The sequence below is a fragment of the Mangifera indica genome, chromosome 1, assembly GCF_011075055.1.
Source record: "Mangifera indica cultivar Alphonso chromosome 1, CATAS_Mindica_2.1, whole genome shotgun sequence".
Lineage (NCBI taxonomy): Eukaryota > Viridiplantae > Streptophyta > Magnoliopsida > Sapindales > Anacardiaceae > Mangifera > Mangifera indica.
The window spans coordinates 22,903,178-22,923,930 of record NC_058137.1 but is presented as its reverse complement, the minus strand read 5'-3'; the positions used below and the strand labels follow the sequence as shown (position 1 = coordinate 22,923,930).

General features: G+C 33.9%; 2 protein-coding genes across 5 annotated transcripts; one reads left to right on the top strand and one right to left on the bottom strand.

Annotated features, from left to right (window-relative positions):
• Positions 1-2,138: 2,138 nt before the first annotated feature.
• LOC123210365 (probable protein S-acyltransferase 19) lies at positions 2,139-8,404 on the bottom strand. Of its 3 annotated transcripts, none has more exons than XM_044628675.1 (10): positions 8,058-8,404; positions 7,748-7,911; positions 7,063-7,176; positions 5,775-6,179; positions 5,354-5,422; positions 5,177-5,248; positions 4,966-5,094; positions 4,792-4,872; positions 4,349-4,549; positions 2,139-3,618 (listed from the first exon to the last, which is right to left on the bottom strand). In XM_044628675.1, exons 2-10 carry the CDS (start codon positions 7,889-7,891, stop codon positions 2,524-2,526), a joined length of 2,310 nt encoding a protein of 769 aa, XP_044484610.1. In that variant the 5' UTR covers positions 7,892-7,911; positions 8,058-8,404; the 3' UTR covers positions 2,139-2,523. The 3 variants fall into 3 exon arrangements, with proteins under 3 accessions (XP_044484610.1, XP_044484630.1, XP_044484621.1); XM_044628695.1 differs by having other exon boundaries at positions 7,873-7,911; positions 8,058-8,399; XM_044628686.1 differs by lacking the exon at positions 7,748-7,911 and having other exon boundaries at positions 8,058-8,401.
• A 3,303-nt stretch (positions 8,405-11,707) lies between these two features.
• LOC123219730 (protein FAR-RED ELONGATED HYPOCOTYL 3) lies at positions 11,708-20,753 on the top strand. Of its 2 annotated transcripts, none has more exons than XM_044641723.1 (9): positions 11,708-11,863; positions 16,957-19,174; positions 19,250-19,306; positions 19,588-19,656; positions 19,749-19,817; positions 19,924-19,986; positions 20,069-20,119; positions 20,199-20,273; positions 20,380-20,753. In XM_044641723.1, exons 2-8 carry the CDS (start codon positions 17,000-17,002, stop codon positions 20,253-20,255), a joined length of 2,541 nt encoding a protein of 846 aa, XP_044497658.1. In that variant the 5' UTR covers positions 11,708-11,863; positions 16,957-16,999; the 3' UTR covers positions 20,256-20,273; positions 20,380-20,753. The 2 variants fall into 2 exon arrangements, with proteins under 2 accessions (XP_044497658.1, XP_044497651.1); XM_044641716.1 differs by having other exon boundaries at positions 19,918-19,986.

Here is a 20,753-nt window from a genome sequence, read left to right as displayed (position 1 = left end):
GGGTGAAAAATAATCAATCAATCATATATATTTATTATTTATTCTTTTAAAATTTAATAACATTATGGAATGAAATAGTACAAGTGATATAATCTCATTAAAATATAGTGAAGGTAATAAATGAAATGACAATGTAAAATAATTATATTTTATAATAAACGATAAGTTTAAATTTGTCAAATTCATTGAATCTTTGAAACTTCCTAATAAATTATGTATTTATTAATTATTATTAGAAGATAAGGACGAATTTTAATTGGACGGTTCGTCAATTTTAGACAACTACCGAGGCCAAACAAAATAGACGATGTCCTTGGAAGTTTGGATAGTTGTTGAGTGGGAATGGTCTAGTCATTGTCAATCTGTCACACAATTGCATTCATCAATACAAGTTGGCCAACCCACCCAAGATTTAGTGAAAATCTTAATATCTATCTTTTTTTTTTTAAATTTATTATTAAAATTAAGGTAAAAATATTATTTTAAAAATTTAATAATTTATTATATTTTTCTCTTTAAATTTTAAAAAATTATTAATTTTTTTCTTACCAAAAATTTAAAGAAAATTTTTTTTGCCTAATCCTAGGGTTTCATCCTTTTTAATTTTTTTTTTGTGGTCACCCTCTAAACTTTTAAAACTTTCATTTCACCCCCTCCCCCAAATTGTTTCCACTACTACCCTTCTTCCGACAACCTCCTCCCCTCGTCTCCAGTCATCCCTCTATCAGAGATCGAGTAGCTGGTCAAACCAACATCTGTCACAGGCGATTTCACTCCCTTCCGATGTGATGGCAACGTGGTTCTGTAGCCTCTCTTCCTCCTCTCTCTCTCGATGTTAGATGACGACGCGGTTCTGCCACAATGGCAATGCAACTCGATTCTGAAATGATAGTTGTCTCTTTCTGGATAAAGAAGAAAAGATGAAGACATCTTTTTGTCGATGGGTCTCTTTTCAAGAAGAGACGATGATGATGTCGGATATGTCACCATCTCTTCTTCTCTGCTTCAACTTGTCATCCTTGCTAGAGAGAGAACAAAGAAAATTCAGGGAATTGGGGGAGAGGAAAAATGGTCACTTTTTAAACCTTAGGTGGAGAGAATTTTTTTTTTTTAAATTTGAATAGGAAAATGTAATAAAACTTTTATTTTTTAAAATTTTTTAATAAATAATAATTTTACCTTTAAATTTAATTGAAATTAACTCATGAATAAATACTTAAGTTTTTGAAAGTTTGAGAATGAAAGTTTAAATTTTTACTATATCTTAAGTTAGAACAAGTTTTTTAACCCTTTTTATAATTTTAATTTATAGTTTCACCTTCTTTCAATGCCCTTTTAGGCCGTTTAAATTATCAGCAATTAACCCAGATCACATCACTTAAATATAATAATAAAAACGTAAATATAACATTATCCTTCAATAAAAAAATAAAAATAAGTGTTGAAAAAGAGTGATAAAAACATAAGTCCTATGTACAAAATCACTAGAGATTAGCAGGCGATTTTAGTGAGTAATTGGTTTCCCCTCTCACAAGTAAGACTAGATTCTAACTAAATTAAATTCAAATTTATTTGATTTCATTGACTTCCCCGTAAAGTTATTCAAGTTTAATTTATTTTACGAATCAAATTTAAATTTGATTCAAATTCAACTATAATATTAAGTCGAATTGAGCTCTAAACTCTATTTGGTATTGTAATTAAATAAAAAAAAAATCCAAAATAATATTATTTTGATATATTTTGATCAAAACATTGTTGTTATTCAATTCGTATCAAATTTTCTCATATTTACAATCTTGACAAACCAAATACCCCTCAAACTCAAACTCAAAAATATTTTACTCTTATACTCAAATTTAAATTTGAGTTCATTTAAACTATACTTATTTTCAAACTTGAATAGAATCAGCTTGAATCAAAGTCAACTCACAGTATCATGATTTGAACCCCCTTTTATCTCAATACTCACATTTACAATATGGAGGCTCGAAACCCCTCTTAGTAACACTCCAATAATTAGACGTATGGGTTGTTACCACAATCTGAAGGCTCCAAACCCAAGCTCCAAATTTCAACTAGGATTTGCAAAAGAAGTTCCAAATACGTTGAAAGGAAAAACTGTAAACCATGTCACATTGTTCACAAATAAGTGTGGAGAGAGACTTGGATTACCAATCATTCAGAAAAAACAACAATGGGTTTACAGGGTGAAAGGGTTTTGAATGAAACCCTTTAGCCACAATGAAGATTGACTGTCTGAATTTTTTTAATTAAATAACCTCATTTACAAACTTCTAAAGCCGACATGTCATTTACTAAACCTCATCTGCTGAAGAAGACAGAACTTGCTTGAACCTTGCAACACAATTGTATTAGCAACATAATCAAAACCGTGAAAAGGTTCCAGGGGTCAAGCAGCTCATTTAAAGAGGTTTCTTCAACTTCTGTTTTCCACTTGTTAACCCAGATGATTTGAAGAGAAATTCTACATGCATGTTCAAGGTTTTAAGTCAAGAGTATCTACAAACCGGATCCGGATGCATGTTTGTGATCAGTACTTGCTGGAACAAATACAGGAAGCTGGTTTGAGACTGAATCCCTTTTGAATCTGGATTCTCGTGATAAGTTGAGTGCCACCCTCTCTTGGCCCTCTCGAGGATTCAAACCCCTGTCATTTTTTAGAATATCCCTCGTTGGGGCACTCAAAAGTGGACCACCAAAGAAAATGGAGTCCCCTGTGTACATCAGCTTCTCTGCTTGCTGTACTGGAGCATGCATTGCTGAAGAAGATTCTTGTGGTGGAATAATTGGTCTTCTATTTTGACCACTAGTTTGCGCACTAGAATGTGGCAATCCTATTTGTAAGGACGACCTGTTCCGAGTTTCTGATGCTGATACTGGAACGGATACATACCTCCCAGCTTCTTGGTCCCAAACAACTGATGTCCTCTTAACATCTCTAAGAAGAGAAGCAGCAGGAGCTGACAGCAGCAACGAATCAGTAATGCCTCCCTTTTGCATTATCTTCTCATCAAATCCTGATGCAGTATTGGTTGTTGGCTTGTTGATACTAGGGAAAGCAGCTGCTGCCACTGCCTTAGAAGCTACAGGACAATCAGGAACACCAGGACCTGAGGTAGTTGCATTAATACGACTAAAACCATGACCTTGTGGCAGAGGGCCAAGTGACACTGACTCATGAATGTGGCTTGGACTGCTGAAGCTACTCATACTTTGAGTCCCAGTTTCATACTCATCCCGGCTACCTTGACTTGGAGCAAAGGAATTTTTCAGTGCTAACAATCCCAGCTCATTCTTGTTCTCTTTATTTGCTCCCATATCTGTGCTTACACTACTTCTGACACTCAGATTGCCACTGGAGCTGAGTTCAGAATCGGGCAAACGACGGTTATCAACAGGCCGTAAAACAGACGAAGATGCCCTAGCTTTGGCTGCAGCCCTCACAGCCTCATTTGAATCTAACTTTGCAAGCTTCCATGCACTAATACGAACAGGTCTTTTAGGCACTTTGTTCCCTCTTTCTGCAACTTCAGCTGCATCTGGATCAACAGTTGAAGGAACCATTCCAGGCTCCAAGTGGGGTACAACTTCATCCTGACAAACAATATTCAAAATAAATCTTTTCCTCAACCAGTTTTGGGACTTTGTTTCAGTATTAAACATGGAGATAAAAGCTAAAAGCTAGCCCAGCAAGAAAATGTTGCTAAAATTGCTAAAATAGAACAAAGTTTGATAGAAAATGTGCCTTCAATTATAGAAATCTGGGCTGGCTGGCTTTATGCAAATGATCAGTTTATATGGATATAACAATGAAAGAATTAGATAAATGGCCCCTATTTTACATAGAATGTTACAAAATCTTTAATGCCTTGAACAGTTAAGATGACATTCATAATGTGTCCCTTCTGAGTTAAGCAGAGAAAGTTTTTGGGCTTATAAATTTGATTTAGGTAGAATAAAGAAAATTCAATCCCTTTTCCACATTATAAACATAACTATGCATAGAAATGTAGATCTACGTATACAACTCTAAAATTAGAAGAGAGAATAATTAAATATAAGTATTGGAGGTCGAGTAAATATTAAGTACTTCATGTCCAATTACATTATATAGCAACTATACTTGAAAATTTTAAAATGCAGCGATCATGGGAAAAGCTGTCATCTGGACACAATGATAGAGAATCAGTAAGCCATGAATGAACAATCTATGACATATAACATATCTACTCTAAAAATCTTATTCAGAAACCTTCAATAGATACATGGAAGGTTTTGTAACAAGGAGAGTTAAAATGAAAAACTAAATATTAAAGGGTCGTACCTGATAATCAACAAATATCCTTGGAGGGGTACACCAAGCCCCCTTATACTGCAAGCCCACAGAGCTTCCACCACTCAAGCCAGTAGTGGTAGATCCAGTTGGAGAGTATAGCAAATTTGGCACTTCCTCATCCACTGATGCTCCAGCAGGTGCCTCACTCATTGCTCTCATTGCCACAACATACTCGTACGTTGTAATACCCTGATTTCATAAAAATCAAATGGTAAAGGGAACTTTTTGAAAGGTAAATTATTTTTTCTGCACAGAAATTACTCAATGTGTCAACTGTATCCGTTATCATCTACTTACCAACAGGGTAGAAAATTTAATACTTTCCCAACCCAAATATGATTGTAAGATTCCAAACTATTCCTCAACCATATAAGTGACCACACAAAACACCAAGATAAAATAAAAGAAAAAAGAAGTTTTTAGCCACTGACCTTTCTTATCAGTATGATGTGGAAAAAGAAGAGTTCACTCAGAGGTAAACATGCCAGGATGGAAACACCGGTACATATAAACTACACAAAATTTAGTCCAGTATTAGCATTAGAGTTTTGACCAGCAAATATATATAAACATATGCCAGTTTTAGTCTACAACATGAGATGTACCACAACTACTGCAAATGGGGCACGAGAGAAACCATTTCCAAGTCTGTCAACAATTTCAGTTTCCATTCCTTTCTTATTAACAAAGCAACGGACAAGGACAGCAATACCAACTCCTGCTTCAATAACAAGCTGAACACACACAGGAAGAGAACACCATTAATGTTTGAATATATATATTTTTCAAGATAAATTATTACTCAAAAATACAAACCCAAACAAGACTGATGGCCATAAGCAAGATAAAAGTCATATAATTTTTGTGTCCAACACAATTGTTAAGCCACTGCAACAATTTAATAAAACAAGGTTAGTTTCTAGCAACTAAACTGTTAAATGATGTTTACTTAAAACAAAAGAAAGACATTTCAGATGCAACATGAAAATATACCCGACAATGGTGATCAAAACCATCCACACATTTATCACAACTTCTGCAATGCTTGCTGAACTTGCGGACCTGCAGCACAGAAGTCAGGCTTCCCATAAAAAAGACTTTTAATAACAGAATAAAGTAGCCAATAAATATCAGTTTTTTGTTAGGAAATTGCACCAATTATTGGGATAACTATTATAGGACTACAGTCTAGAATGGGTTTAAGACCCTGCAAAACATATTTCTAATTAAATATGTAGGCACGCAAGTTCGTTCAGATGGTGTAGAACAGGAATGTGATATATGCAATGCACAAGTAATTTTTTTCTTTTTTCTTCTGTATTTCTTATCAGGAAAGAAAAACCCTTGTTCTACTCTAACATTATATCAGCATGATATGTACCACTGCACTAATGTACTAGTTATGATGTAATACCTCAGCATTGCAAAGTGTGCAGAACAATGCATCATCACCTTGCTGCTCAGCTGCCTCTTCCTCTTTACGGCAATCTTCATGAACACACACCGCACACAAAATTCCTCCAATGTTACAAAGAGATTTTCTGGTTACTGGTTCTCCTGGAATATCTACTCCGGCAGTATCTCCCACTGAACCTTTCTTACTAGAGTTTGCTACCCCTGCAGAACTTCTTGAAAGAGATGATGGGGAAGAGTGCACCCCACTACCAAATTCATCAAATTTTCTCGGTACCTCCTTTGCTGATAACCCATGTTTTGTGTTAGATTTGTTTGTTACTTTACTATCAAATTTAGACATTATGCCTGGATCTGCAGGATTAATAGCAGTACAACGGGCATAAAGAATGAATACCAGGAGTGCCTGCCATGACATGAAATTAATACAGGAACAAGATCAGGCATGAAGGCTATGTTTCTTTGCACAGAAAATGTATAATTAATGGCTTTGATGACAAAATCATATGAGCAGAATATAATTATTTCTTTGAAACCTAAAGATGTCTCAACCTTCCCTACAAGCTTACCAGATTTTAAACTGGGATCTACTCCCAAACCCTATTTCCTTGGGGATCAAGAAATTCATGGGTCATAACTCCCAAGTAGATGGTCCCATAAGCATTTGAAATTTTGACCTCTTTGTTGAAACTAAAGGGAACCAGTAAACCCAACCCTTGGGGTAAGCATAAGATGACATTTATTACAGGTCCATGACCAACCCACTAAAAAGAAAAGTTGAACACATTTTTCTTCATTTGGGAGAAGTAAATCAACTTTTCTCTGCATTTTGTGCTTCAAACATGAGAGCAGTTGCAAATTTCTATAATCAGGGTCTACAATTAACTAGAGAAGCCATCTGAAACATATATTTCAATTAAGCAATATATAAGCCCATTGTTGTCAAACCCTGACCAGAATTCAACCCTGCACTCAATCTGGTTAGTACTTTACATAGTCCGAAACCAAACCATCAGTTTTTGTGAAGGCATTTTAGGCAACTGCCTTCCCCTCACAAGGAAAAGAAAGGATGAGGTATGCACTTGATAAGAGTAAAACATTTTCCAAATACATGCATAAATCAAAGGAACACTACCGGTGACCAGTTCTTGAATTGATAAAATTAAGTTTGGCATGTTGATACATTAACATGTGGATTGACCAAGTAACTCACTTCTCTTATTCAAGCCCTTGTCCAGGTCACTGTTTACAATTTGCTTAAAACAATCAAATATAATGAATTCACATACCACTGGAGTGTAAGCAGCAAACAAGGCATATTCCCAAATGTGGCCTCCAAGGAAAGGAGCAAAGAAAGCATAAAATGCAACCACTAACAAGCAGAATACAGTAATTGCAACAACCTGCAAAGGTAAGGGCCAAAAATCCATCAGAAACTCAAAAGATATCAAAGGAAAACAAAATCAATTAACACAAATTGCACACCCATAATCTACAAGTTGAAAATAATTGAATGCTGCCTTGAGAGATGCTACTGATAGACTAATAAATTCCTTCACAAATTATAACATCCTAAAATAAAAGCCTCACACCATCTCATGTAATGTAAACTTAATTACTGGACTTCAAGTGGATCCAAATAGAGGTCCCACTTGCTCTATATATATACTTTAATTAAAAGAATGAGTGGATTTCAACACAGAACTCTGTCAACTTGGCTCTAATTTTTAAGTTCAGTAACCTTCAGTATTAAAAACTTATGCTGGTAAGACCATATGAAAGGGTCCACCAATATTGGTCAAATGCTAGCACAAAAATACACTAAACCGCAACCTAGAAACAAATTGAAGATCAACTATTGCCTAAAGATAGCAGAAACACATGCTCAAAGTTTCAATTAGCAGTGGTCTAATTCAATATGGCGAAGAACAACAAAACTACAAAAAAAAAAAAGAAGAGAAATCAAATTATTACACGTGATTTTGTAAGTGGCTTACTTCTCCTTAGTATCTGCACATTACAGAACAACCAAAAAAGGAATATATACACACAACTCCCTAACAGATTTAAAAACCATAACGCATAGTAAACACACTCACAAAACGAGTAAAAGCCCATATTTAGAACGCCAGAAAAACCTATAAAAAAATGAAACCCACAAGGAACACACGGATCATGAAATGCTTTAAGCTAAATACAAAGAAACACAGCAGTGAAAACAGTGAATAAAGCAAACCCTAGTCAAATTCACGAAAAAAACATAGAAAATTGTTGAAGTGAATACCTGAAAGGTGTGCGCAGGGAGTTGCCACCCGTGTTTCCTCACCATTACTGCCCAATTCTCAGATGTTAAAAAGAACTAACCAAACCCACAAAAACCCTAATGCAGACCCAGAGAGAGAAGCTAGAGAAAGGCACAAAAAGTGAAGATAAGCTTCATTTTCACTCTAATATACTAAAAAAAGAAAAGGGAAAGAAAATAACAAAACCAAAAACGAAGGAGAAGAAAAGAGTTAAAATAAACAAGTGAAAGAAAACAAGCGACAGTACAAAGAAAAAGGCGTTGACGCAATGAATGAATGAGTTGAAAGAAAGAAAGAGTAAATTAAGACAAAAAAAAAAAAAAAGGAAAGAGAGAAAGAAAGAAAAATAAGTAATTGCTGAATACTTTTTTGCGTTAGGTAGTCGGACTCTTTTTGTTTAGTGGAAGAAGATTAGGTTTGAGTGCTGAGTGCGTGCGTTAATTATGTCGGAGAGTACAGTTGGGTTTGGGTCCCCACTGTACATGATTCTTCTCCCTCAATGGTTGCGTTGGCTTGGCCTCTTCCCAGCAAGACCCTGGCTGGCTGGTACGTACTTGCCAGGGGATGCTTAATTATCATAAAATTAAATCGAATTAATTTTTAAATAAAAATTAAATTAAAAAATAGGTTTCTTTTTTTAAATAGGTCTGAATACAGGCTCAAAATAAAATAGAGATAAGGGTAATTAATTAAAATAAGCAAAATTTTAAGCGTTTATACGTTTTTAAGCCTCCCTAGAAAAGTTTTATCAAAATAAGTAAACTGTATTTTTTTTTACCCTTATGTTGAAAAACCAAGTAAAAATATTTTTTCTGAGAATGTGCGTCGGTTAATGGCGGTTACGATGGTAGCTAGAGATTTTACACTAAAATCCTAAATATGTCGAATGTATATGGATATTTTTGAATATTTCGAACGCTTAAAATGATGTAGTTTCGATGTTAATGGATGCTTAGAAGTGTAGCCGTTAAGAGACAAAAGCGCAAAAAGTGAACAGTGTCACGCAAACTGTGAACAGTGTCACACAAACTGCGCAAAAACTGTTCACATAGCGCAAACTGCTTGCAAAATCGCGCAAAAAATACTGTTCACAGACTATGATATCTACTTTTGCGCGATGTAAACAGTGTTTGCGCGATGTGAACAGGTTTGCGCAGTGTAAACAGTGTTTGCGCGATTTGCGCAGCACTGTAAATTTGCGCAGTTTGCGTGACACTATAAATTTGTACGCTTTTGTCTCTCAACGGCTACACTTCCAAACATCCATTAACATTGAAACTACATCATTTTAAGCGTTTGAAACATTCAAAAACATCTGTATACATAATTCGACATATTTAGGGTTTCAGTGTAAAATTCCTAGCCACATCGTAACCACCATAAACCGACGCACATTCTCAGAAAAAATATTTTTACTTGGTTTTTCAACATAAGGGTAAAAAGGGTAAAAAAAATACGATTTGCTTATTTTGATAAAACTTTTCTAGGGTGACCTAAAAACATATAAACGCGTAAAATTTTGCTTATTTTAATTAATTATCCTAGAGATAAATTGATTTTTCTACTTAGTTATTGATTTTCTTATTTTTTTTAAATTGATTGGTCAAGCCAAATCAGTTTTTAAAAAATTAAATAAGGAAATAATAAATATTAAACTTATTTAAAAAATAGATAAAAATATTAAAATTAAATAATTTTTTAAAATTCAATGTAAAATTAATTAATCTAAAACTTAATTTAATTTATTAATATTTTTTATTCGATTCAAAATTAGTTAACATTAAAATCAGGTCAATTTTGATTTATATTTTTTGAATAAAATATTTAATTCCATTTAATTCAAAATATTATCACACTTGTTTTATTAACTGATTTCAAACCGCCCTAATACTTGTCCACTCTCCATTGGATGAAAATTGTTCAACTGCAACTTGTATGTAAGATCTTAACAATGTGCCCTGCACAAATGTTGGAATAGGACAAAAAAATTTTGATAGGAACAACAAGTGTATTATTGTCCTATCAGAGACATATATTGTGTGCTCTTCTATCGGAATAACAATATCTTTATAATCATATATAAATTAAATATTGAGATATATATATATCTTTTTCTCAGCCTGTTCCATACTTGCTCTGTCTCACCTCATTCTACTCTATTTTCGTCCTTCCTACTACCTTTACCATTACTTAAAATATTAATATATTATTATATTTTGAGATTATTTATATATTTTTAATTTATTTATGTGTTTTATTTTACCTATTAAAATAATTAACTTATGTTATTTGTGACACTTGAATTAATAAATTAGTTTTATTTTACATAATATAAAAAGATAATTTTTTTCATGAGTATAAAAACAAAATGAGAATTTTTTTCTGTGAATAAAATATGAAAAAAAGATTTTTTTCATAAATAGAAGATAAACATTTTTTATTATCTTTATAATAAAGATAAACTGAAGACATATATTAATATCTCTTATAAAAACGAAAACAACATGAAAAGATGGAATATTTGAGTCTACCCTCCCTGCTACCATCCCTATCCAGCAATGGCAAATGTGTTACATTAGAATACGCTGCATTGTTAAAATGCCAAAAGCAATTTAATATGTTTGCATGTGTGTCGAATTGGACAAAAAAAATGACATGGGATTTGCAAATGTGTAATCATCACCCCATCATATGTGCCATCTATGACTATGAACCTATATACCTGTACTCGTCCAAAATTTTGATGGGATTGATAAACGAACAATCATTCCATCATAATTCACAATAGTAGTTCTGTTGCATTCATCATAGTATAATTTTTTAATATAATACCTTGGTTGAATATTAATAAGAAATTAGGTTTAAAATAAAAAGGTTAAATTATTTTGGCCCCCCAGAATTTGTTGAAGTAACTTATGTTTTACTTTTTAGAGACTCAAATTTTCACTTTGTTAAGTAAAATGACATTTATGTTAACAGAGGAAAAAACTATTTATGTGAGTAGAGTTTATTTAAAATAAAAAATGAGAGTAAAATATGTATTAATTTAGATTTTTAGTTATATTAATAATTTATAGAAGGTTGGTTAATCTTGTAAAAATGGTCTAAAATTAGTTCTTTTTAATTAAATTCTCTAAAGAAAATATAGAATAATTACATATATTTAAGAATAATATTACATGAATATATATTTTTATATATAATTTATATATATAAATGATATATTATTATGTAATTAAATTTTATTTTATCTTTAATTTAAAATTATTTAATTATATAATAATAGATTATTTATATATTTAAATTATAACACACATAATTTTTGTGAATATCTATAGATATTTACATATTATATTAAAGAAAATTATAAATTTTTTTTCATTAAGTAGAGTGCGTGATATCAGTGGAGAAGGACCGCGTGAAACATTTTATTTTATTTTTAAAAGATGAGTAAATAAATTTAATAATTAAAAAGGTGTTTTAACAGTAGCAAATGGATGCCAGCCAGATTTCTTCGCACGCGTCACACGCGCTATTACAAACAAACGGAATATTACGAGAGTACCATTAACAGTTTTGGCACGCGCGAGGCGTGCAGGACGCGAGTGAGCTAACAAAAGATGAAGCGAGCGTCAGAATGGGACATTGAGATTACGAAACCCTAAACAGAGCGCAAAATTTGGGCGCAACGAAGATTCACCACTCGCTCCACCTCGTCGCGTGTGATTTCTTGCTGTCTCAGACAGATCGAAATCAAAGGTCTTCTTCTTCACTTACAAAGAGATAGGTACAACATTCATTCGCCCCCTCTCATTACTAATCTTTCGCTTTGTTTTATGCATATGAAGAATTGTGTAAATTGAACATTACTTTCTTCTTTCTTGATTCAATTTCTTGAACCGATTGAAAACTTGAAAATTTTTTATGTGTAATTCTTGTTGTTAGGTTATTGGATTGAGTTGTTAGCTTAGCTGTTGAAACAGTTCAGCAAACAGCTGAGTTTGAGTAATTTTATTTTGTTTCAATTTTGAATTTTATCATGAATCGAATTAATTGCAGGAAATTATTGGATTTGGTTGAATTAGTTGCGTAGCGTTTCGTTTTTGTTCTGGTTTAGGTTTGCTTTACCAGTGGAGATGATATGAGCTGAATTATTTACTTGTGAATATGACAAGTGCACTAAATAGGCTTATAAATAGATTAAGCTGTGAATGAAAGTGTTCATGAGTTTGGAATGAGTTGTTTGGAGTATTTTTGACCTAAGCTGTGAATGTGTACAAGTTGTGTTTTCGTTTTCGTCCGAGAAATGTTATAAGGGGGTTAAATTTGTTTATGTATGACCTAGGAATTGTGTAGGGTTTTCGGTAATGGACTTCCATTTTGGTTCAATGTGATATGCTAGATATTTGAGTAATTGGGAACTTCTCCATGATTTACCTTTTATGCCAAGTGGGTGTTCTGGTGGATTTTAGGCTTTAATGTGGTAGATGTTCTAGTTATCTAACGCATTTTATTTTAAAAGCAAGGCAAAGTGTTATAGCTTGATACTTGAGCTTCATGTGGTTATTGACAGAGGTTGCTGCTTTGATCTAACAGAAAATCAAACGCGTTTTTATGATCCTATAAATGCACTATTTTTGATGGAATTAGCACAGTAATAATGCAGGGGATTCTTGATCAGTAAGGAAAATTTTTATGGTAGGATTTGAGTAAGAGAAGGTGTGATACTTACGAGTCATCATGGTGTATAGTGTGGAGAAATCAATATTATATTTGTGTATCTGCATAATGTTTAAAAAATACATTTATCATGGAAAAATAATTAGTTTACAAGCAATTAACACAATATTTCATATTTCTGGATTGGAAAAAACACAGAAAAGAGTAGTTATCACACTTTTCTTGAGCTAGAAAGAGAAGAAAATATAAACACAGTTCTTTATAAAAATTTTTGAGGCAGAATCAGTGAATGCATTTTTCTTACAGGAAGAACTGAATCATGAATTCTACAAGTCTTTATACAGGAATTCTGGAATGATAGATACTAAACTGGTGTTGTTTTATGCAATTCCAACATTGAGATTGTATCTTGCTAGGTTAGGAATCATATTCCTTTAGTGCTGGTTGCTTATGGTGGAGTTGATTACTTTTATGTTATGTATAATATTCCTAGTCCAATAGTCTGACCAACTGTCAAGATATTGTTCACTTTGGATACATAGTCTATAATGGTTTTGTTTTTGGGTTTTGCAACCTGAAACTCGTCTTGACTGTTTAAGGAGATCACAGACTATTTAATCAGTATCATTTTATCATCTCAAAATGATGTGGGATACACAGACGAACTCAATATCTCTCTCATACTTTGCTGATGTGGGATTTGTCTATGAGTGTCACATACCCCCCTTTTATGAGACTAGGCATCCTTACTAAAATTTGTCCCACCATCGCTTAAGAGGACACTGGAGCGGCTCTGATACCATATATAATATCTCTAGTGCAATAGTTTAACCCATTGTCAAAATATTGTTCACTTTGGAAATACAATTCATCATGGTTTTACTTTTAGATTTTGCAATTCAAAACATGTTTTGACAGTTTAAGGAGTTTACAAGCTATTTAACCAGTATCATCTTATTACCCCCAAGTAGGGCTGGACTCGAGCCGAGCCAGCTCCAGCTCCAGCTCGGCTCGGTCGAGCCCGAAACGAGCCGGGCTTAGCCGAGCTCGAGCTCGAACTACTTGTCAGATTTTTTAATTAAAATTTTTGATACAGAACGACGTCATTTTAACCAATATATATTAAAAACGATATCATTTTCATAACGAAAAACGATTCGAGCCGAGCCGAGCCGAATTCGAGCCCGAAACGAGTTGACCTTAACCGAGCTCGGTTGAGCTCGAACTCGAGCCACCCATATATGAACTGAGCCGAGCTCGAACTCGGCCCGGCTCGGCTCGGCTCGAATCCATCCATACCCCCAAGCGATGTGAGATGCATAGACAAATTCAATATCTCTCCCGTACTTTGTCAATGTGGGATTTGCCTGAGGGTGTCACATTATGAATAATTTATTTCACCTTTTTATTAATTATTTTAACGTATTTGAATATAATCTTGGAACAAGTCATGGGCAGCTAATTTGCGATAGTGTTGTAGCTTTAAATTAGGGCTATGCTTTTTTTTTTAATTAGAAATGGCATTGATTAGGGGTTAATTTGAAGAAATCTATTAGTAAATATTGTGGTTTTATACTATGAAAACAAGTTGGTGGCTGTTATAGGAAACGCAAGAAAGTTTAAACAAAATAACAAGGTAAAAAAATATATATATATAGGAAAATAGGCTTAGGCAAGTACCTAGGTTGTAAGTAATCGTGCTTACAAGAAAAGAAAGCAAACTTTCTTGAGAGTTATAATGAATTTGTTAAACTTTGCTCGTGCACTGCTTTTTTAGAATCAATAGTCAAAAAGGACTACGATTCCTAATTTTTGGTAGAAGGAAGGCTTCTATTAATGAACCTTGGTGAAAACCTCAAATGTTTGAATAGAAATCCCAACATCTTTTGTGAATTTAGCAGAGATTAGTGGACCAACCTTAGCCTTATCTCCAATCTTCTATAGTTTTTTTCTCTTAACTTCATCTTCTGGTGTTAGCGAGGTTTTGGTGCTCCGTCTTCTTCTTCTTTTGTTTTTTTCCCTTCTTTTTCCAACCACTTCTTTGGCATATGTCTCTCAACTCATCTTTTCTTGATGATGATTTAGGACTCCACCGTGACCATTTTTTAGTAACTCTTTACTTTTCTAATCATTGTCATCATGTTGGTTTGTCTTCACGTTATTGATTTGCCTTTTACCATCATCATCTCGATTCGATTTCATTCCGACAGTACCTTTCACCTTCAATTGGAGACTTTTCAACTTCCTCATTTATCTCTGGTCATTTCCCTAGTCGGAATTGCAATAGAAACCTAGGTCTAACTGCTTTGATACCATTTGTTAGAGTTCCCAACTTCTTATTCAACAAAACTAAAAATAAAACCGTAAACAACATAAAAAGAAAACTATTTCATTGATTTCATTGATAAAAATGATTACAAGGATAAACCGGACAGTTTGAGGAGTCCAGGGTCTCCCATTTTCCAATTGGAGACCTCTCATAATCAACCAAAAAAGGCTGCCCACAATACTAAACCTTAATATTTTTTAACTCCTTGCCTTACCTTTTGATAACTTAAACAATCATTTTATAATAAACTCTAACTTATAATTGAAGGACGAGGGTCCCCTATATCTTAACATAATCTGATTACCACTTTCACCTTAAGTATTAAATTCTATTAAAGAGACCCAATACAAATATTATTAATATTAAATTAATAATATTAACAACAAAGAGGTGTTAGCTCCTCCCTAAAGGTCATAGCCTCCCTATTAGTCAAACGTTGTCTATAATATCAAATATCAATATTCTTCCCTCCTTCAACCCAATCACCTCTATTTATACTACCTTATCTAACTTCCAAATTCAAATATATATTCAAATCATTTATTTTATTCTAATCTTAATATTGTAATAATTATTATTATCTAATTAAATTCTAACGGCCCTTTTGAAACCCGCCTTGCCTTTAAAGTGATAAAATTGGAAGATCTTTTTTTTTTTTAAACAATTTTTTCCTACTTAATTTGAAAATATCCCACCCATTTTGTCATTACTCTAGTTACTGCAACTGATCAAAAAAGTCAACCTCATAGTGTTTACCATTGCCAAAAACATCATTTTGGCATCGTTCGTCTTAAGCACTGTCATATATGCCTCAAATTGCAACCTCACAACCCTTTTCTTGCTAAATTCAATATCATCCGCCGCTGAGAATGCACCAAGAACTTCAAATCTGGCCTCGATCTCGTCGTCTTCCTCATCAATCATCGCTTTTTTTACGACTTCCTCTTGAGACATTGGCAACAGTGGCTAAGCTTCGATCTTGTTGTCTTCATCCTTAATCACAATTTCCTTCCATTCCTTTAAACAACCTTTAACTGTCTTAAATTTATTGGCTATATTATCTAATCGAGATTCCATAGCTTCTAACTTTGCCTTCACTGCCTCCAAAAACTTTTTCACATCAACTCTATTCACCATTATTTCCATCATTTTCTAATTATTGCCCAGATCTCACTGAGTTGATACTAATTCGATAGAAACCCAACTCAAATATTATTAATATTAGATGAATAATGCTGACAACAAAGACATGTCAACTCCTCCCTAGAGGTTGTAGCCTCCTTATCAACTGAAGGATACTCAAATACCAAATATTAATATTTTCCCCTCCTCCTTCAATCCAATCACCTCATACAACCCTATTTAACTTCTAAATTCAAATATTTATCTAAATCATTTATTTTATTCTAATAATAAATATTTTATCCAAATCAAATATATTAATATTCTTATAATAATAATAATAATAATTATTATTTAATCAATTTTTATCAGATTATAAGATAATTGCGATTCTGTTACAATTTTATCTTTACTTATTAATTTTTTAAGATAAAAATGCTCTCATTTCCAATTAACATAACAAGTAATATGAAGAATATTTTAGGATAATTATATCTAAGGATATTTAAGAAAAATAATAACTTAGTATTCTTTTATTACATCTAACCAAATACAATATTTATATATATACCAATTTTCGTCATACATGGTAATAATTTATATCTAGGATTCTTCAAAATAATTTATCTTGATGGTAATATTTTATTTTTGATAATAAAAAATTACCAAACCAAATGCCCCCTTATTGTCGTCATTGTTATTTATGGTATGTGGAAACCAAAGATCTTAATTTGTATCTTTACCCCCAGGTTTCCTTGATACAACAGCTGCTGAAGTAAATAAGGTTTCATCATGGACATAGATCTGAGGTTACCTTCTGGCGAACATGACAAGGAAGAGGAAGTCCAAACTGGTATTGATCACATGTTGGATGCTGAAGAAAAACTGCCACTGCATAATGGTGATCTAGAGAGTGGAGGCATTAGGGTTGTTGGAGATGACCTACGTACTGAAGATGGGGATGCTAATTCTCCAACAGCTGATGCATTAGTGTTTAAAGAGGATACAAATCTTGAGCCACTTTCGGGTATGGAGTTTGAATCACATGGGGAAGCTTATTCTTTCTATCAAGAATATGCACGGTCTATGGGATTCAACACTGCTATACAAAATAGTCGTCGTTCAAAAACATCAAGAGAATTCATTGATGCAAAATTTGCTTGTTCTAGATATGGGACCAAGCGAGAGTATGACAAGTCATACAATCGACCACGTGCTAGGCAAAGTAAGCAAGATCAGGAAAATGCTACTGGTAGACGATCATGTTCAAAAACAGACTGTAAAGCAAGCATGCACGTGAAAAGAAGGCCAGATGGAAAATGGGTGATACACAGTTTTGTGAAGGAGCATAACCATGAGCTTTTGCCTGCCCAAGCAGTGAGTGAACAAACCAGAAAGATGTATGCTGCAATGGCTAGACAGTTTGCTGAATATAAGAATGTGGTAGGTTTGAAAAATGATCCCAAAAATCCATTTGATAAAGGTCGGACTCTGGCATTAGAAGTAGCAGACACCAAGATTTTGCTGGATTTTTTTACACAGATGCAGAATATCAACTCCAACTTCTTCTGTGCAGTAGATGTGGGTGAAGATCAGCGGCTGAAGAATTTGTTTTGGGCTGATGCCAAAAGTAGGCATGATTATAGTAATTTCTGTGATGTTGTTTCTTTCGATACTACCTATGTTAGAAACAAATATAAAATGCCTCTAGCTCTATTTGTTGGTGTGAACCAACACTATCAATTCACGTTACTTGGGTGTGCATTGATATTGGATGAAAGTGCAATGACATTCTCTTGGCTATTGCAGACTTGGTTGAAAGCAATGGGTGGACAAGGCCCAAAAGTTATAATCACTGATCAAGATAAGACCTTGAAATCAATTGTTTCAGAGGTTTTTCCTGATGCTTGTCATTGCTTTTGTTTGTGGCATGTATTGGCAAAGGTTTCTGAAAATTTGGGTCATGTAATCAAACAACATGAAAACTTTATGGCAAAATTTGAAAAATGTATCTATAGGTCATGGACAGAAGAAGAGTTTGGGAGAAGGTGGTGGAAACTTCTTGAGAGATTTGAACTCAGGGAAGATGAATGGATGCAATCATTATATGAAGACTGTAAACAATGGGTGCCAACCTACATGAGAGATACCTTTTTGGCTGGGATGTCCACTGTTCAACGAACTGAGAGTGTAAACTCCTTTTTTGATAAATATGTGCATAAGAAGACCACTGTGCAAGAGTTTGTGAAACTTTACGAAACTATTGTGCAAGACAGGTACGAAGAGGAAGCCAAAGCAGATTCTGATACATGGAACAAACAACCTACATTAAAATCTCCATCACCGTTTGAGAAGAGTGTTTCAGGGGTGTACACTCATGCAGTTTTCAAGAAATTTCAAGTTGAGGTTCTGGGGGCTGTGGCTTGTCATCCTAAACAGGAAAGTCAGGATGAAACAAGCATTATTTATAGAGTTCAAGATTTTGAAAAGAATCAAGACTTTGTTGTTACGTGGAATCAAATTAAGTCAGAGGTTTTTTGTCTATGCCGATTATTTGAATATAAAGGTTATCTGTGTAGACATGCATTGATTGTTCTTCAAATTCGTGGCCTTTCTTCCATCCCATCTCAATATCTTTTGAAACGATGGACAAAAGAGGCTAAGAGCAGGCAATTTTTGGCAGAGGAACCTGATCAGGTGCAATCTAGACTTCAAAGGTACAATGATTTATGTTTGCGTGCAATGAAATTGAGTGAAGAGGCATCACTGTCTCAAGAGAGTTACAGCATTGCATTTCGTGCATTAGAAGAAGCTTTTGGAAACTGTGTTAGTGTAAATACTTCTAGTAAGAGTCTCGTGGAAGCTGTTGCATCACCAACTCATGGTCTGATATGCATTGAAGAAGATAACCAAAGTAGAAGTATGAGCAAGACAAATAAAAGAAAGAATCCAACAAAGAAAAGAAAGGTAAATTTTAGATGGTAATCACATGCTGATTTTCATGTTATGCTTCTCAGAGCTGATTTCCTTAATTAATTTCAGGTGAATTCAGAGCAGGAGGTTATGGCTGTAGGGGCACAAGACAGCTTGCCGCATATGGTTTGTCTTCTATATATATATTAGTTGGTTATAAACGTAATTATGCATTAGGATGTGTGTTGAATAGAATTATGATATAAACTTTATTTGTGAATTTTTGTGCTTCCTGAATCCTACTGGCAGTATCCCATAATGTTTATGGTGTTACTTAATGGATAAGCAAGAGGATAGTAATGAAAATAATTAATGGCTCATATAGAATTGGGAAGGAAAATTTCATGTACAAATAAGTTTTACTATCTTATAATGGTTCCTTGCGAATTGCAATTTTGTTTTTGTAGGACAAATTAAGTGCAAGAGCGGTAACCCTGGATGGCTATTATGGCACGCAACAGAGTGTATCTGGAATGGTATAGTCTGTTTCCATTAATTTATCTCTTGATAATACAATGAAACAAATCATGGTTGTTTTAATTGAATGTCACACATTACTGTTGTGCAGGTACAGCTTAACCTAATGGCGCCAACACGTGATAATTACTATGGGAATCAACAGACCATTCAGGGGCTGGTATTTCATATGAATATTAAGTATAATAAATTTAAAAAAATGTCAATTTCATTGCTGAGATCACAGCATAACTTTGAGATGTGGGTTTTGTGTACTTAAGGGACAGTTGAACACAATTGCACCAAGCCATGATGGTTACTACAGCGCACAGCAGGGCATGCATGGGCTGGTATGTATTCCCACAGTGCTGTTGTATTTGTGTGTATCATGGAACCCAAAATCATTTGCTTATCAGGGCTTAATTCCTTCAGGGACAAATGGATTTCTTCCGGGCACAAACTGGTTTTGCCTATGGTATTCGTGTGAGTTTACCAAATGTCATTCTAATAGATAGGATCTTGTCATTTTTACGTACTCATGCCCTGATCCCCCTAATTGCAGGATGATCCTAGCGTGAGACCAACGCAGCTGCATGATGATGCATCAAGACATGCATAAAAAGCACTTCCTTGTTAAGTAAGTTCTCTGCAGTAGCATCTTTTGTTTGAATCCAGCAAGTATCCCATATTTTGCTTTTTCGCAAGCGAAAAATGATGTAATCTATGATGTAATCTATATTCAGGGTAGAATGGAAGAATTTAAACTCCTTGAAATGCATTGTGGATGGAAGGATCAAACGAGAGAGAAGCACTGCACTGTGGACTGTAAGATAAAAGATAATTGAATATGATGCTGTTTTCAACTTCCAACATCTCTGATAAAGATGTAGCGGTTGAAGGAACGAATCTGGGTTAGGGCTAATCAATCTCTTACAAAGGTTGTTGTAATATTATATCTGTAATGTCACAGGCGGCTTAACTAACTAAATAACGCCTAAATGGGATCACTTAAAATCAGGGAAAAAATTTGTCCATTTTGATCAAATTGCTGTTGTTTGGCATTGCCTATTACTGTGATGATTTTTAAAAGGCAGGACATGATTTTGCCATTGCTTCA

Coding starts and splice junctions, on each gene's coding strand:
- LOC123210365 (XM_044628675.1), bottom strand. CDS start 7,891: ATGGGCTTTTACTCGTTTTGTGAGTGTGTTTACTATGCGTTATGGTTT. Junction 7,177..7,747: donor AGCCACTTACAAAATCACGT/GTAATAATTTGA, acceptor TTACCTTTGCAG/GTTGTTGCAATTACTGTATT. Junction 5,095..5,176: donor TGGCCATCAGTCTTGTTTGG/GTTTGTATTTTT, acceptor GTGTGTGTTCAG/CTTGTTATTGAAGCAGGAGT.
- LOC123219730 (XM_044641716.1), top strand. CDS start 17,000: ATGGACATAGATCTGAGGTTACCTTCTGGCGAACATGACAAGGAAGAG. Junction 19,818..19,917: donor AACAGACCATTCAGGGGCTG/GTATTTCATATG, acceptor TGTGTACTTAAG/GGACAGTTGAACACAATTGC. Junction 19,987..20,068: donor AGCAGGGCATGCATGGGCTG/GTATGTATTCCC, acceptor TAATTCCTTCAG/GGACAAATGGATTTCTTCCG.